Source organism: Lepidochelys kempii, chromosome 10, assembly GCF_965140285.1.
Source record: "Lepidochelys kempii isolate rLepKem1 chromosome 10, rLepKem1.hap1, whole genome shotgun sequence".
NCBI classification, from domain to species: domain Eukaryota; kingdom Metazoa; phylum Chordata; order Testudines; family Cheloniidae; genus Lepidochelys; species Lepidochelys kempii.
In genome coordinates, this window is record NC_136389.1 from 57,853,404 (window position 1) to 57,868,470 (window position 15,067).

A 15,067-nucleotide genomic window follows, 5' to 3' on the forward strand; every position below is an offset into this window, starting at 1 on the left:
GAAGTACTATCCATTCTGTATTTCATTTTGATCAGAGGTTCCCAGACTATGGTACACAGAGCACTTGGTGGCTGTCCAGGCAACTGGCTGGTTACATGGTGCTGGCTCTCCTTCTCATTTCCAGCTACTAAATTGCATTAAACGATAGTTAGACGTTAAATATTTTCCTATTACTACTTTCCAAGTAAGCAATTTCTGTAGTTGCCATATGGACATGATGTGATGGTGAATGGGCAGGAGATGGTCCATGAAAGAAAATCTATTCATTAAAATGTGGTCCACACTAGGAAGAGAGTTTGGAAACCTCTTACTTAGTCTAACTGGGTCAAATCTTCACACTAACATGTGCTCTTTTGTGAGCATTCGCCTTAGGCATGTGCACTATGGCATTTGCACACCCAAATTGTGCACACTTTTTAAAATTTGAGGCTAGATTCTCCAAGATATACTTGGTGCACCTGAAAATAGGGAGCAGCTCTGGGACCAGCTGAAGTCCCTCCTGGGTCCTGCTGTAACCTAGAGGATATTCAGGGTTACTCTTGACTATCTCCATGTAGGAAGGGGATATCCCTTAAGGTAAAGCAGGAGCAAGAGTTTAATGTGCAAACATCAGGTTTATATTTTTTACCTCAAGAGATAAACACTTAGCATTTAGGCACTTGGATGATGGACAGATAAACATATATCAGATACTGCTGGTATCAGTAATTATAATCAGAAATATAAGCACCGTTTATTGTCGAATCACACAAATGCAGTGAAAGTCATTCTTCTTAATCCACACAAGATAACATAATAGAAAGATGGCCACTGAATTCAATGGGTTTTGAATCAGGCCGATCTATGAATTGTATTGTTATTTGTTATCAGACTAGCCATACAAAATCACTTACAACATTGATTCTTTTACTGTTCATATAAACTTAGTCTACACATTGGCCACAAGCAGCAGTTACAGTATTGATAGTAAACAGCTGATCTGGGAACTAGTGTCTTCCCTGCACCATATAGAATACAAGAACAAATAAATGAAAAGAAACTTAATCTGACAGTGTAAAAGAATTAAGAATTCCCTTAGGAAAAAAAACAAAAAAATAAGGAAACAGGAAGAAGAGAAACATAAAAGTAAATTATAGTCTTTGGAAAATGAACTATTGTTTCTTATCCTGTGTTTAGAAATCACAGTGACTGATGTCACTGCAACTCAGAGCGGGAAACAGATTATATTTGACAATTTTGATCTTATTGTAAAACTACTGTGTAAATAGCATGAACTGACTGCTTCCTCCACATCAGCCTCTCTTTGTGAACAGATGTAACAATCACACTATCCTCAGTAGCTTTCCAAAATTGTCTTTCATTTGTATCCTAAGATCTGCCAGAATGAGAGAGGCACTCTATAAAAATTATAGCAAAAGGAAAAAGATGGACTCTCAGAGAAAGAATTAAACTGAGTGAGTTTATCATTTTGAGTAAAGCAAGAGAGATCAAATTTCTGCCAACACAACAGAGTTGTTTTGAACAATAAAACTGTTCTGTAAACTACCACTTGAGTTCAGGTTCTCTGTTACAAGCAGCAGTTAAAGGAAAGGAAAGTTCCTATCCCCTCTACAGAAAGTGGAGGGAGAGCTCCGCATCTCCTCCCCCAACCCAGTCTCAGGAAGCACTGACAACCTATGGCAGTCTCTCCATCTAGTGGTATGAAGTCCCTGCCTCATCAGGCAGGAGAGCAAGAAACAATAATCCTGAGGGCTCTCTCTCACTGGAGGTACTGCCCAGGGAGGTGAGCATCCTGTTCTGCATGTGTGAGAAGAAGCAAAGCACTCTATCTGTGCTCATAGCCTCCCCTGCTAAAAACCAGACACTGCAATCTCCCTCTCCTATCTGACCTTCTTTTGTCCAAATAAGGACTGAGCAAACAGTTATAGTACATTGTGAGTGGAGGTGGTTCCCACAAGCTTTGTGGTAGAAGCAGAAAGGAATTATGTGTTGTTGTTTCCATATAAAATTGTAAATGTCAGAGATGTGATGTAAACCCAAAGGAAAGTGCCAAAGCATGTGAATAATTCTCCTTGCTTTCATTCATCCTCCTACTTTTGCTCTTTCAGTGTCAGCCCGGGCCCATTAAACGGCAATGGCTCCAACTTGGAATGAATCAGTCCAAAGCCTACATTAATGCCAAGCTTATGGGAAAATATTACAAGTCAAATCAAAGTAAATATGAATGGGCATTAGTGAAATTAAAAAAGGGAAAAAAAAACCCTCGCAAGGTTATGCCTTTTAAAATTCCACTGTATCTTCCAATTGTCAAAACATGAGTGAAGCCCATTTGCCATCTGTTCGCATAATGTCAAGAATTAAATTGTATAGGGCTAGATTTTCTGATGGTGTAAATTAGCATAGCTTTACTACGATCATTTAACATCCACCAATTTACATCAGTAGAGAATTTGGTATTCAATGGTAACTGCAGGGTAAGGGTTCTGTGTCAAGAATTTGTCACTGCAGCATAGTTAAAGATAGGGCTAAATTTTGGAAAATGTGCACCCTACCATACATTCACAAAACAAATAGGAGCACAAGGAAAATGCATGAATGTGCCCATAATTGAACATTACGCAACTGGAGACAGTGTGTGCCATTACCCATGTTCTGCATGCAACTAAGTCTTGGCATTATGGACATTTAACCTAAATAATTCCTTTCTTTTCACAGTTACTTTTGACACAGTACTATGTATAAAGTATTTATTTTAGGTATCACTTGCAATCATAGGCATTTGATTAAAATCCTCTTGCAGTTTCTAAAAAGAGACAAGACAGTAAAAGTAGCAAACATGGAAAGACTGATATCCTTAGGAGAATGGCAACAGACCACAGGAATAAATAACTCCTTTGGGATAAGAAGAAATGTCTAGAGAGTCTCAGAATACTCACTATATCGACAAGGTTGGCAAAATATTTATGTAAATGTGTGAAATTGTATTTCATGTTCTCTTTCACTATCAAATATGATTTAAGAAAAGATGCCAGATTTGTTGCAGTGGGTGCATTTTCTACGATACTGTAAGTATCACTACCTGGAACCCCTTAGGACTGCAATATCTTGCAGTAATCCAGTGTTTAGAGTGACTGAAACAAATGCAATGTATTGAGTTTATAAATCCTTCAGATATGGTACAACAATACAACTCATACAATTTTATAAGTATCTATGAGACGATGTGAAGTCCTTCTCCTGACAGTCTAAAACCTTAAACCCAGAATCCTCTATTCTACAGGATGTATCACCTCAAAGCTGTCCTGTATGCCTCAGAACAAACAACAACTTGCAAGCAACATGAATGTGGGTTTTATATTTGTTGGAAAATGAAAAGCACATTTAAAGCTGCATTTGAAGAGATATTTTATGTTTCACAACTTACCATTTGTAACCAAATGTTGGTTGTTAAAACTTGATTCTTTTCATCCTGGGGAGAAGAGAAAAAAAAATGAACAACTCAACATTTGTTCAAGGAAAGGACTATGGTAACATTGTTCGAGAAGTTTTAGTGAAATCAAATAGTCAGGCAGTTATGTTAATGTATCTTTCAATAAAAGTGATCCTGAGTAGTATGTCCTGCTAGGCTATGTGAAACCAGTTATGACTCTCTGTACCCCACTGTAACAGTTTTTGAGTGTTTCTTTTTAAGCTACTACAGCCCTCTACTGCTGGCATCTCCGAAGTGTTTCTTCTTGGTTTGTCCCTGAGCAAAGGCAAAACGAACTGCATTAGAGGTTGCCCATTTCAACTTCGCTTACAAGCTGCTCATCTACTAGTTAACCTAACACATCGGAAATGGAGTTACACCAGGATGCACAAATTATAGAAACAATATGAACAAATAAAACTGGATAATTGCAAATAGGTATTTATGCAAGGTTAGGGCCTGTTTCTGCTACTCTTACCCATGCTAAGTAGTATCTTACTGTACAGAGTCCTGTTGATTTCAATGTATCATGGTTTTACCAAAACCCTGTGTATGGGGAAGTGCATTGCTACAATGCCCCAAGAGCATCCTGGAAACCAGACAGACTCAAAAAAATCTCAGTTTGTCGCAGAGGTCTACACAAACACACTGCAGGTGAATGTACTTTGCACCAGCCCTATCGCTGAAGCAGCATAGGTCCTCAATATACTGGCACAGAAAAGTTCCCTCACGTACTACGGGGTGGAGCTGTTACTTGGCTGGCCACCCACCAGTTTGGGATGGGGAGTAGCAGCTCTGCATAGCCCCTAACTTACCTAAATGGGCACACACAACATAACAAGTCAAGAAAAAGTTATTACTCAATGCAAGTACGGGTGGCAGAACTAATGCCTTAACTTTAGAGATAACTAAAAAGATAATTTCCTCAGTTCTCAGACATGGATAAATATTTGTAACCTCAATACCCTGCACCTATCAGCAATTACTCAGCCCTCAACCATACCTTCCTCAGGGTATTTCTGCCTCAGTGGGATTCTATCAAGGTAATGGGATACACTGAGCTCCAATTCCCATCACTAGAATTTGTTTTCTAAGCTGAATGTAAAACACCCAGCCTTTTCTGTCTTAAATCAAACTGAAGCTCCCTCTCCATAAGTTTTACCCCCACCCCCACCCCTGAGCTCTACCAAACAAAGTACATGGGAATTCACTCTTTGGAGATTCCACAGCATATCCCAGAGTCACTTGTACAGTGTGAAAGGGCTCTCAAACCAGATGATACATCTACAACCTCTACAATTTTAAAAGCAAAAGTAATCTATGTTTTATTCTTCACCAAATAATAAATGTCCAAAGACAACCGTATTCAAATTTTTACATACAAGAGTCTTCTTAAACTGAAAATGTATATATGCAATTTAATCTGTAATCCATTGGTCTGCAGACTTTTGAATGAATGGAAGGACTGAAAGACCTTTAACTGTAGCGGTATCAGGGCAGTGCATTAATAGTTATACAGCATGTAAAACTAGCTATAGCTGCCAGAGAAGATGACATTTTAATAGCAAATGGAGACGTGTAAAGAGGAACATCAGTAAAGGTGTGAAACTGTTACTGAATCGCATGGGATCCCAACAACTGAATGTACAACATAAAAGCAAATGAAAGAATTCAGATAAAAATACCCCCTAATTAGTATTCTGCCTGGCTCCATTCTCCCCCTAGATGAGTGTACTTAGCCCCCATAAAAGTCAATAGGATCTGTGCCCCAGCCAGTGGCAGAATTTAAAACTTTCTCTTTATATTCTGTCTCGTTCATTCAGTGAATCCTGCCTTTCATCCAAGACTCCCTCCAACAGGCAAACATTTATGTCATTTATGAGTCTTCGGGGCAGGGGGGAAGGAAATTGTCTCATCTACCCTTCAATACTAGAAGTACAGTACTTGCTGCAGGCTAAAGTTATGTCTTATGAGAGTAAAACAGCTATTATGGTTGCCAAAAATATAGCTGATGGTTGAGTAAAGATGTTGCTTTTTCTGTAGAGATTCACAACAGTCCTTGATTGATATTAACAGCTATTACTCTGTAACATTTGTGTGATGCATCACTCAAGCACCTATCCGTGTTATCAGAGAGTTTGCCAGTCTCAGTAGCATAACAGGGCTAGCTTCCAGTGGACATTAACTCATTAATTAATGAAGAAATTATGTCCACTGGATCATTCACAATATTGCAATCAAAAAGTTTAAATACTTTTCTATTCACTGGTGTTATCCACCTTTTGGGTGAGGTGTAAAATCAAGATTCTGACAACTTGTGATCAGTATCATCTCCAGCACCCTGTGTCTGACTCCACACCCGAGGCTCCCAGTTCTGAGCAATATTGCTCCTCCTCATATCAGACGAGAGGTTGCCACTAGCAAGTTACTGAGGAAAGTATGCGCCAACTCAAGCCTGCCGGGGCACAATGACCTTTTTAAACCACAAGCTGCACGTTTTCCATCAAGTCGTCCATTATGATTTCATCCGCCACGCCAGGATGTTAGGACGGAAACACTCTGGCGAGAGGAATGGATATCTGTTATAATCCCCAACCAGTCCCTTGTTGCCAACCCTACAATTTGCCCACCTGGTTTTGACCTGTCCCGTTGCCAATGGTCCCTGTTGAACAGGTTCCGGACCGGGCAACGGTTTCTGTGCAGCCAACCAGTATTGCTGGGGCCTTCGTGACAGCCCTTTGTGCAGCTGTGCAGCCCTTCGTGACAGCCCTTTGTGCAGCAACACAGATGATGACGCGCATTGTCGATGAATGCCTGCTGACTAGGTTCAGCGGTGGCCTAGAAGAACTGCATCATGCCACTGAAGATGCCATTGCTTGGCTAGACAGCTATGCACACACTAAATAAATTAAAGATCTCATAGCACTTTTCTTAAGGCTATGCGTTTTAAACACAGGTGGGCAGACAAATTCCAATTACACCTTGTCTAGTCTGTAACAGCCATGCAAAACCATATGCAGGACACTACCAGTGTGTGAATTCGAACTGGGAGCATTTTACATGCACTTTCCTCTGTGTAAATGGCTGCACAAGGTGCAAGGCAGTAGAGAAGCAGGTAGCTGGTTGAAATCTTGTTGCAGAACTGTTAGCCTAGTGAATGTGCACCACTAAGCAACACACTGACCGCCTATTGTGTATTTTGTTATTTTAAAAGTTCAGAACCTGAAAGAGGGGATTTGAACATAACGGTGCCCATTTGTATCACAATATTAAAGGTCCCATCAGTGGTTTAATCATAAATCCCCAACTTCCAAGGCATTGTAACTCAGCTGTAAAAACTTCACTGCAGGCTGAAGCTTGGTTTATAATATTCCTATCCTAGAGAAAATTATTTCACACAATTTAGTTAAAATTGGTTTGGCTGATTTTCATCAAAAAGAGGGGGAGACTGGCAGTCCTCCGGTTTCAGAAGCTTTGCATTTTACTCTGCAATCTCACGAACAGCTTCAATTGGCGTGGGAGGGGACATTCTTCAGGGTTTTTGTGTGTGTGTCTCATGCTGAACAATGCATTTGAATATGATGGATGAATTCTGAAAAAACAGCTTCTCAGCAAAATACATTTACATTGTTTTCCATCACAGCTGTGCACAACCTCTTAACAAAATGTTTTGACACTAAAATGGATCATGAAATTTTGCTCAAACTCCATCACATTTCAAATTTGTCATCATTTTGCAGTATTTTAGCAGCAACTACTTGGGGGGAAAAGTGTTGCACGCAGTGAGGCAAACCATTTCTAGAGCTTCTCTTACAAATATTGTTTTTAACATGAAAAGGAAAGAGGACTTCACATTGCACCTGGAGGTGTCATAAACAACAACACAGAAAACAAGGCCAGGAACAAAATGACTCACTTGGGCGGGGGGTTACTATGTTAGCTACTTTAGTTAATGCAGGCCTTAAATCACACAAGAACAGGGGTTCTCAAACTGGGAGTCGTGGGGTTATTACATGGGGGGTTGCAAGCTGTCAGCCTCCAACCCCAAACCCCACTTTGCCTCCAGCATTTATAATAGTGCTAAATATAAAAAAGTGGTTTTAATATATAGGGGGGGGGGTTGCACTCAGAGGCTTGCTGTGTGAAAGGGGTCACCAATACAAAAGTCTGAGAAACACTGCACAAGAATAATAGTGTGATGAGTGGTGACTATGGAGAAAGTATTGGTCAAACAGCTCAGCTCACTAAAGAGTGTTACTTTATTCATTTAGTGGCAGCCTTTGGCTACCAAACTCATAGCAATAGTAATGATTCAATACTGTACAGGGTAAATTGTTGTCAAGCTAATTATGACAGTAGGCTGGGCCTATGGAAGTAATGAAAGGGAGGTAACTGTGATCAGTGAGGCTGGGGAGGTTATACATTCTCTGTTCCTAAGTGGATGGGGATGGAACTGAAAGCTGGAAATTTCTCCATGTACACTTCTAACAGTAATAGAACTGCCTTCTCTCCCCCTTCCCTCTGTTGTTGTTGTTCTTAACATTCAACAATCTCTCAGGCTAACTTTCTTTGGGAAACCCAGTATCACACCCTCGCTCTACTCTTCCCAAAACCTCCACCTTCAACAAAACATACTTGGAGAAGATACAGGGAAATGTAACAAACATCCTTATAAGGGGCCTTAACCCAGCCAGCTTTCAAATGGGCACGAGCCCAGCTAGTATTCATGTCTCGGATTTTAAGCACATCAAAGGATGAGCAGTGAACCCACCTGCAATTCTGTGATAAATGCTAATGGGATAACTTTCTCCCTAACGACAGTGTCTGGCAATCCATCTGCCCATGCACTCCAAAACAGAATTAAGGGCTAGCATAATTAAGGGCTAGCATGCTGCCCCGGACTTTTCTCACTTAGCCATGAGTACGGGGCAGCATGCGGCTGCACCACTGTCAGAGGGGCTGCAGAGGGCACTGTGGCTCACAGACAAAGAATTCCTCTCCAGCTCTCCTATTGGTCTACTAGGAAAGTAAATTACTTCATCCTTCTTCATGGTTCAGCTTACTCCTCTCAGCTCACTCTTCTGACTAATGCATGAGGTACAGGTGAGAGGGGAGAGAGAGTCACAGCATGGCTCCACCCACTTCCACCTATGCCCCGGGAAAACACTGGCTGCGCAGCCCCTACTATAATCCATGTAATCCTAATGCAGCAGCACAGAAGATGAGCGAGAGCCTTCTTCTCCTGCATTGGGTTTATGTCAATCTAGTCATAAAAGTTCCCATCTGTTTTTCTTAGCAATTGCACAAAGAAAATGTGTACACTGTGATGTCAAGTGGTTTGAACAGGGAGCTATTCAGACATTCAGAACATTTTCAGCACTTGCTGGTGGGCTGTTTTGGAATGGTATCCCTAACTCTATTAAAACTATCAGAATATGAAGGCTTTATGCAACGTTTAGTGATAACAAAGCTCCAACACAAGCTTGATTCCTCACAATGTGTTTCTTACTTACAGAAAACATGCACTAAATATATGAATAAATGTAACTCTTATATAAGCCAAACTGCAGCTCCACTAATATCCAAATAGTGACCAGTAATACTACTGAATAATAATTTACTGCCTGATTCTTATTCCCTGCTTGAATATATGGTAGAACAAACCATAATCAAGCAATAATTTACAATTCTGCAAGCCATACAATTAAAAAGGCTGAATGCTCCCCTGAACTGTGCTGCAGTACAATTCAAACATTTTATAGAACCAGTAAGCTTTTAAGTTTACTTTAAGAAGTGAAGCTATTGAGGTGCAATCACACTTCTTGGGTGCCTTTCCAACCAGTTCTTCTCAATACATTTGTTATCCTTTTTACAATTCCTCTATTAAAAAAAAAAAACTTGTGTTAACTCTTTGGACTGTTTCAGTTGTGATGAAAAATGTAACGTTTTGTGAAAACGTAATTTTTCAAAAATCACTGAATGCCTGTTTCAGAAACATATTCTCCCAGACCAAGATTTTCAAAAGTGACTCATGATTTTGGAGTAACTCAGTTTATGGGTCTCTAACTTGACACGCCATAAAGAAACCTGATTCCCAGAAGCACTTTTAAAGTTGCTCAAGTTGAACATCCAAAAATTGGCACCCAAGATCACTAATCACTTAGAAAAATCTTAGCCCCAGCACTCTTGGACCCCATATTGGAAAGACCAACCATTATAATGCTTATATACAGGGCTAGTAAGTTCGAATGGACATTGGAACCTTAACTGTGAATTACCTAGGATACTAGTTTTCACTTGCACTCCACACATTATTTTAATGTAAGTAAATGAGTGAAATATTGGCCATGCTGAAGTCAATAGCAAAACTCCCAGTGACTTCAACAAGGCCAGGATTTCAGCCAATGATTTTGAGAAGGAAGCCTGTTCAGTGTTTGCTGACCGACCACATCAAGCCTCTTAAATGCTAATTTTTCACGTCATTAAAAGTTGCAAGGATGATCCACTAAAAGGTTTCTCCCTTCTTTTAATGACACAGCTTGCTTCCAGACTCCACCAAGAAAGGCCTCCTTGTACTGGATCAATTGCACCGTATGGTAAAGGATTTTTTTAAAAACACTGTAAGCCATACCTCATTATAGAAAAATGCTGAGCTCCCAAGCAGCAAATCATAATGAGACAAGACTGTTTCAGCCAGTTGCTGGCCACCAATACCACAACTATCAATTTCTTATTCTATACTGTCACTTATTTACAGGTTTTAGCAGGGTAATAGTCAAGTAGGTTATTCACTTCATTCTCTCTTATGTCATTGTCTGAGCACTTCCTAATTAAATATTTGAAGCATCTTTTGACCCACTAGGTTAAATAATTGGCACCTAATGACGTTTTTTCCTTCTTTTTTGAAACCCTAACAATGTTCTCTAGTTAATGAATTTACCACTTAATAGAGTGAGGTTTTCCTCCTATGTACTATACCTCAGCAGAGTGAAAGAGACAGAATTAATGTCTGATCCCTTCAGCCTCCACAGCCTTTACTGTTCATAATTAAGGTTGGAGGCTGATTTAGACCCACCTAAAAATCAATTGCAATTGGCAAAAAGACACTAAAAATCCTATTTACACTCTGTGCTGCTCCTTGGCTTCTAATTGATAGTTTTGTGACAAGGTCATACCAAGCTATTGTCAAGAGGAAGCTGAGGTTCACTGAAGCTTTCAGGCCATATGAGACAAACAGATAAATTTATTTTCGTAGCGATGTGCTGGAGGTGGCTGCTAAAAGCCCCTTGCTGCAGTTCTGCCACAAAACTAAACAGGTTGGGATGATTTCCCTGATCCTGAAAGCAGTACGCAGAGGATGTGTGAAGCTAACTCATTCGTAACATTTCAACTTTTATAGGAGCCCCTCTTAAAATTAGCAAACAAAACCTGTTTGGAGACGAAGAAAGGTCCAGTGGCCAGGGAACTAGCCCAGACCCTGATCTGCCACAGACTTCCTGTGTGACCTTGGGCAAATCAGTGAGGTTCTCTGTGCCTCAATTGCCCATCTGTAAAATGGGGAGAATAGCACTTCCTACCTCACAGGTGTATTGTATGGATAAATCCATTAAAGACGGTCAGATGCTCAGATTGTGCTGTGATGGGGATTATATTGGAGCCATAGATATAACGGTAGTTAATGCTGTGGCAGGACAAACACCATCCATCCAAATGGAAATAAGAGATTAAGGGAAAATACTGTGCATTCCTCTCTACTTTCACATTTTCTGCACTATCAATAATGAACTCCAGCACCTCCATCTCCAACAGATATTCAAAAGAAATATGTACCCCATCTTCATCAAACTTGCATTCTAACACGAAACCTAACAGTGACCTCGTATGCTTTTATAACAGTACATTCCATGCAGTTAGGAAATTAACACTGCTGAGGTAGCTGTTAAGGTTTTGCATTTGAGTCAAAGTTTAATGAAGTGAGGGAATGCTTACTTTTTGTTATCTGGAGGTGAGCACCTTATGTAGTGTATAACTGATAGCACTGCAGGCAATATGAAAATGGAAAGGAATGCAGTGGATAAGATTAGAAGAGGTGAGATGTGAATTTCTGGTTTCCCCTTTCCCAGCCCAGGGAACTTTTCCCTAGGCTACAGTGTGGTGGACGGATGAGTGAGTGGACTGGATAGGGTTGGTCTCTTTCCTCCCCCGGGAAGAAACTTTTTTACTCCTGTTAGAAGTCTACATGGAGCTGAGTGCTAGAAATTTCTCTATCACTTAGAGATAGGGAATGTTTAACCTCACACACACACACCCCAACAACTACCACCTCCCCCTTCACTAATTAAACAGACCCTACCAAAGTCTTTGTTTTAATGAATGTTATTTCTAATCCGACTGACAACTGCTAAAGTACAGGACATAGCCAACTAACATGGTTAGATAGAGGGGTCATTGAATGTTGGTTATACATACAAACCAAAAAATAAACAATAAATAAATAGAATCAGAGAATCATAGAAGATTAGGGTTGGAAGAGACCTCAGGAGGTCATCTAGTCCAACCCCCTGCTCAAAGCAGGACCAACATCAACTAAATCATCCCAGCCAGGGCTTTGTCAAGCTCAGCCTTAAAAATCTCTAAAGGATGGAGATTCCACTATCTCCCTAGGTAATCCATTCCAGTGCTTCATCACCCTCCTAATGAAATAGTGTTTTCTAATATCCAACCTAGACCTCCCCCACTGCAACTTAAAGCCATTGCTTCTTGTTCTGCCATCTGCCACCACTGAGAACAGCCTAGCTCCATCCTCTTTGGAACCCCGCTTCAGGTAGTTGAAGGCTGCTATCAAATTCCCCCCTGACTCTTCTCTTCTGAAGACTAAACAAGCCCAGTTCCCTCAGCCTCTCCTCATAAGTCATGTGCCCCAGCCCACAGATCATTTTCGTTGCCCTCAACTGGACTCTCTCCAATTTGTCCACATCCTTTCTGTAGTGGGGGCCCCAAAAACTGAACGCAATACTCCAGATGTGGCCTCACCAGTGCCGAATAGAGGGGAATAATCATTTCCCTTGATCTGCTGGCTATGCTCCTACTAATGCAGCCTAATATGCCACTCATATCCAACTTCTCATCCACTGTAATCCTCAGGTCCTTTTCTGCAGAACTGCTGCTTAGCCAGTCGGTCCCCAGCCTGTAGTGGTGCATGGGATTCTTCTGTCCTAAGTGCAGGACTCTGCACTTGTCCTTGTTGAGCCTCATCAGATTTCTTTTGGCCCAATCCTCCAATTTGTCTAGGTCACTCTGGACCCTATCCCTACCCTCCAGCATATCTACCTAAAACACTAATCAACTAATGTGTTGTCAACAGTCAATCTGGGCGTTCGGTTTGGAGAACATATTTACCATTATGTCTAAAATCTTCTGTAGACAAACCCTACCAATGTAATTAATATACTAAGAAACAGTGCGTGAGGAGGAATGGTATGGACAAAGGACAGGTCCCAGAGTACTTCAGATTTCTTGCAAAAGGGGTACAAATAAATATGAGACAATCTAGTGAAAAAACTGTGAAAAGGGGTGATTTTTAAACTATTATTCTTTCTGTATCGATTCATTTCTCATCAAATCACCAAGAAAAATTCAAATCATACTCAAAGTTTAGATTCTATATTCTGGGGTTTGTAATTCCAGTAAGATATTTTTGCATAACATAGGTTTAAACTGCTGCAAATCCTACCTCAACGCGTCAACATGGTGCAGCAGTGACCCTGGCTGTTCGACAGCAATGATAGCAGAGTGCGTTCTCCGGCAGGTCTAACCATGCTATCAAGGTGTCAGACTGTCAGCCCAGCAAGGGGGTTGCTTCCTCTGTGAGGGGCGTATAATCCCTCTTTCTGAGGCTGTAAGCTAGCTAAATTGAGGAGGTAAATGCGCCACTGACAGCCCAGCCAGTGGATGGCTGAAAATAATGGATAAAATAATATGGAAAACCAAGTCTCAGTTCTCTGCATGTTCCTCGATCCCCACTCCAGAGGCAGTGAGGCATTCAAATGACGAGAGGCTGCAAAGAATCTCAGGTGCCAGGTTGCCAAAAGGAAACCAGACAAGTCTCTCAGTGTGCACTTATAACTGCAGAACACTGATGAGGGAGGAATCAATAAACCATCTCATGGAGGAAAAGGCAAAAACAGCCTGCGATGAGCTGGGTGTTTGCGAAACACGACAAAAGGAGATGGAGGTCAGCTGGAGGGACGGAAGCACGGTCATTCTAGGAAAAGGAGAAGGCACAAGTACAGTTGGAGGAGTCGAATGCATCATAAACAAGGAATGGTCTTTGAAAATTGTCTCATGCCATTTGAAGTAATTGCATATCGGGGTGTTTTACCTCTGATTGAACCGAAATAGTACTCTCAAAATCATCCAGATCTATGCTCCCACAAGTGCATGCGAAGATGATGATGTGGAAGGATTCTGTCAGGAACTGGAGAAAACCCCCACTCAGAGTTCCACATATGCGATTGTGATGGGAGATTTTAATGCCAAGGTTGGAAGAGGGAGAGAGGGCGAAAAGTTCATAGGAAGGTACGGTATCAGAGAACGAAACGCGCGAGGAGAACGACTAGCTATATTGGCAGAGACGAGGAGAGTGTTCATTGGTAACACCTGGTTCCGAAAGAAGGCCAACAGAAGATGGACCTGGATTGCACCAAACGCAAAGACAAAAAATGAAATCTATTACTTTCTGATCAATAGACGATGCATCGTGCAGGATATTTCAGTAGTGCCATCATTCAGTATCGGTAGCGATCATCACCTACTGAGAGCCAAACTCATGTTCATTGTGAAGGTGGAGAAAAAGGAGCTGTGTATGGCAAACAGAAGGCACCAACCGGTAGCTTTCGATGAGGCAATCCTGAAGGGAAACATTTCTAGGGAAGATTCGAGCCTCCTGGAAGACTGCGACGACAATTATGAGAACTTCAGTAAGAGACTGAAACGGTGTATGAAATCAGCTGAGCCTGAAAGACCAAGAAGAGCTAGCAGAAGAATCTCTGAGAATACAAAGACTTTACTGGAGAAGAGGAAGGAAATTAAAAGAAATGGCAGCGACAGGCTTGAGTACTCCCTTCTCTGCAAGCTCATACAAATAAAGTTGAAGGAAGACTTCGAGAAATTTGGAACCGAAAAGCTCCTAAAGGCTGCTAAAGATCGTAAAAGTCTCCAAAAATGCAATCGGGAACTGGCGTTGTACAGGTCATCATTATCGGCTTTGAAGAACAGGGAAGGAGAATCAGTAACTGATCGAACAGAGATGGAGGCGATCAGCTGTTTGCATCCCGTATAGACGTCCCAATGCCATCACTTCAACAAACCAATGAACACATACTCCTGGTTCTCATTAGCAAAGTCCGTCACGCAGTCCATCAAATGAAAGAGAGGAAGGCTCCAGGCAAGGACGGTCTGACAGCAGAAGTGCTTAAGGCGGAAGGACAGGAACTTTGGAAAGCTCTCACCCAAAGATTCAGCCGCTACCTGGAAATCCAGAAGATACCATCCAGTTGGAAAGAGTCCAATACCATCTTGCTGCATAAGAAAGGCGAT

At 41.2% G+C, this 15,067-nt stretch overlaps 1 protein-coding gene across 2 annotated transcripts in view; it reads right to left on the reverse strand.

The window, feature by feature from the left end:
* Window positions 1-15,067, reverse strand: part of CHRFAM7A (CHRNA7 (exons 5-10) and FAM7A (exons A-E) fusion) — a 117,385-nt gene that overhangs the window by 39,338 nt on the left and 62,980 nt on the right. For both annotated transcript variants that reach the window (XM_073303721.1, XM_078854649.1), the window contains one exon: window positions 3,425-3,469. In XM_073303721.1, the coding sequence (XP_073159822.1) occupies window positions 3,425-3,427 (3 nt within the window). In that variant the 5' untranslated portion in view covers window positions 3,428-3,469. The remainder of the gene's footprint in view (window positions 1-3,424; window positions 3,470-15,067) is intronic.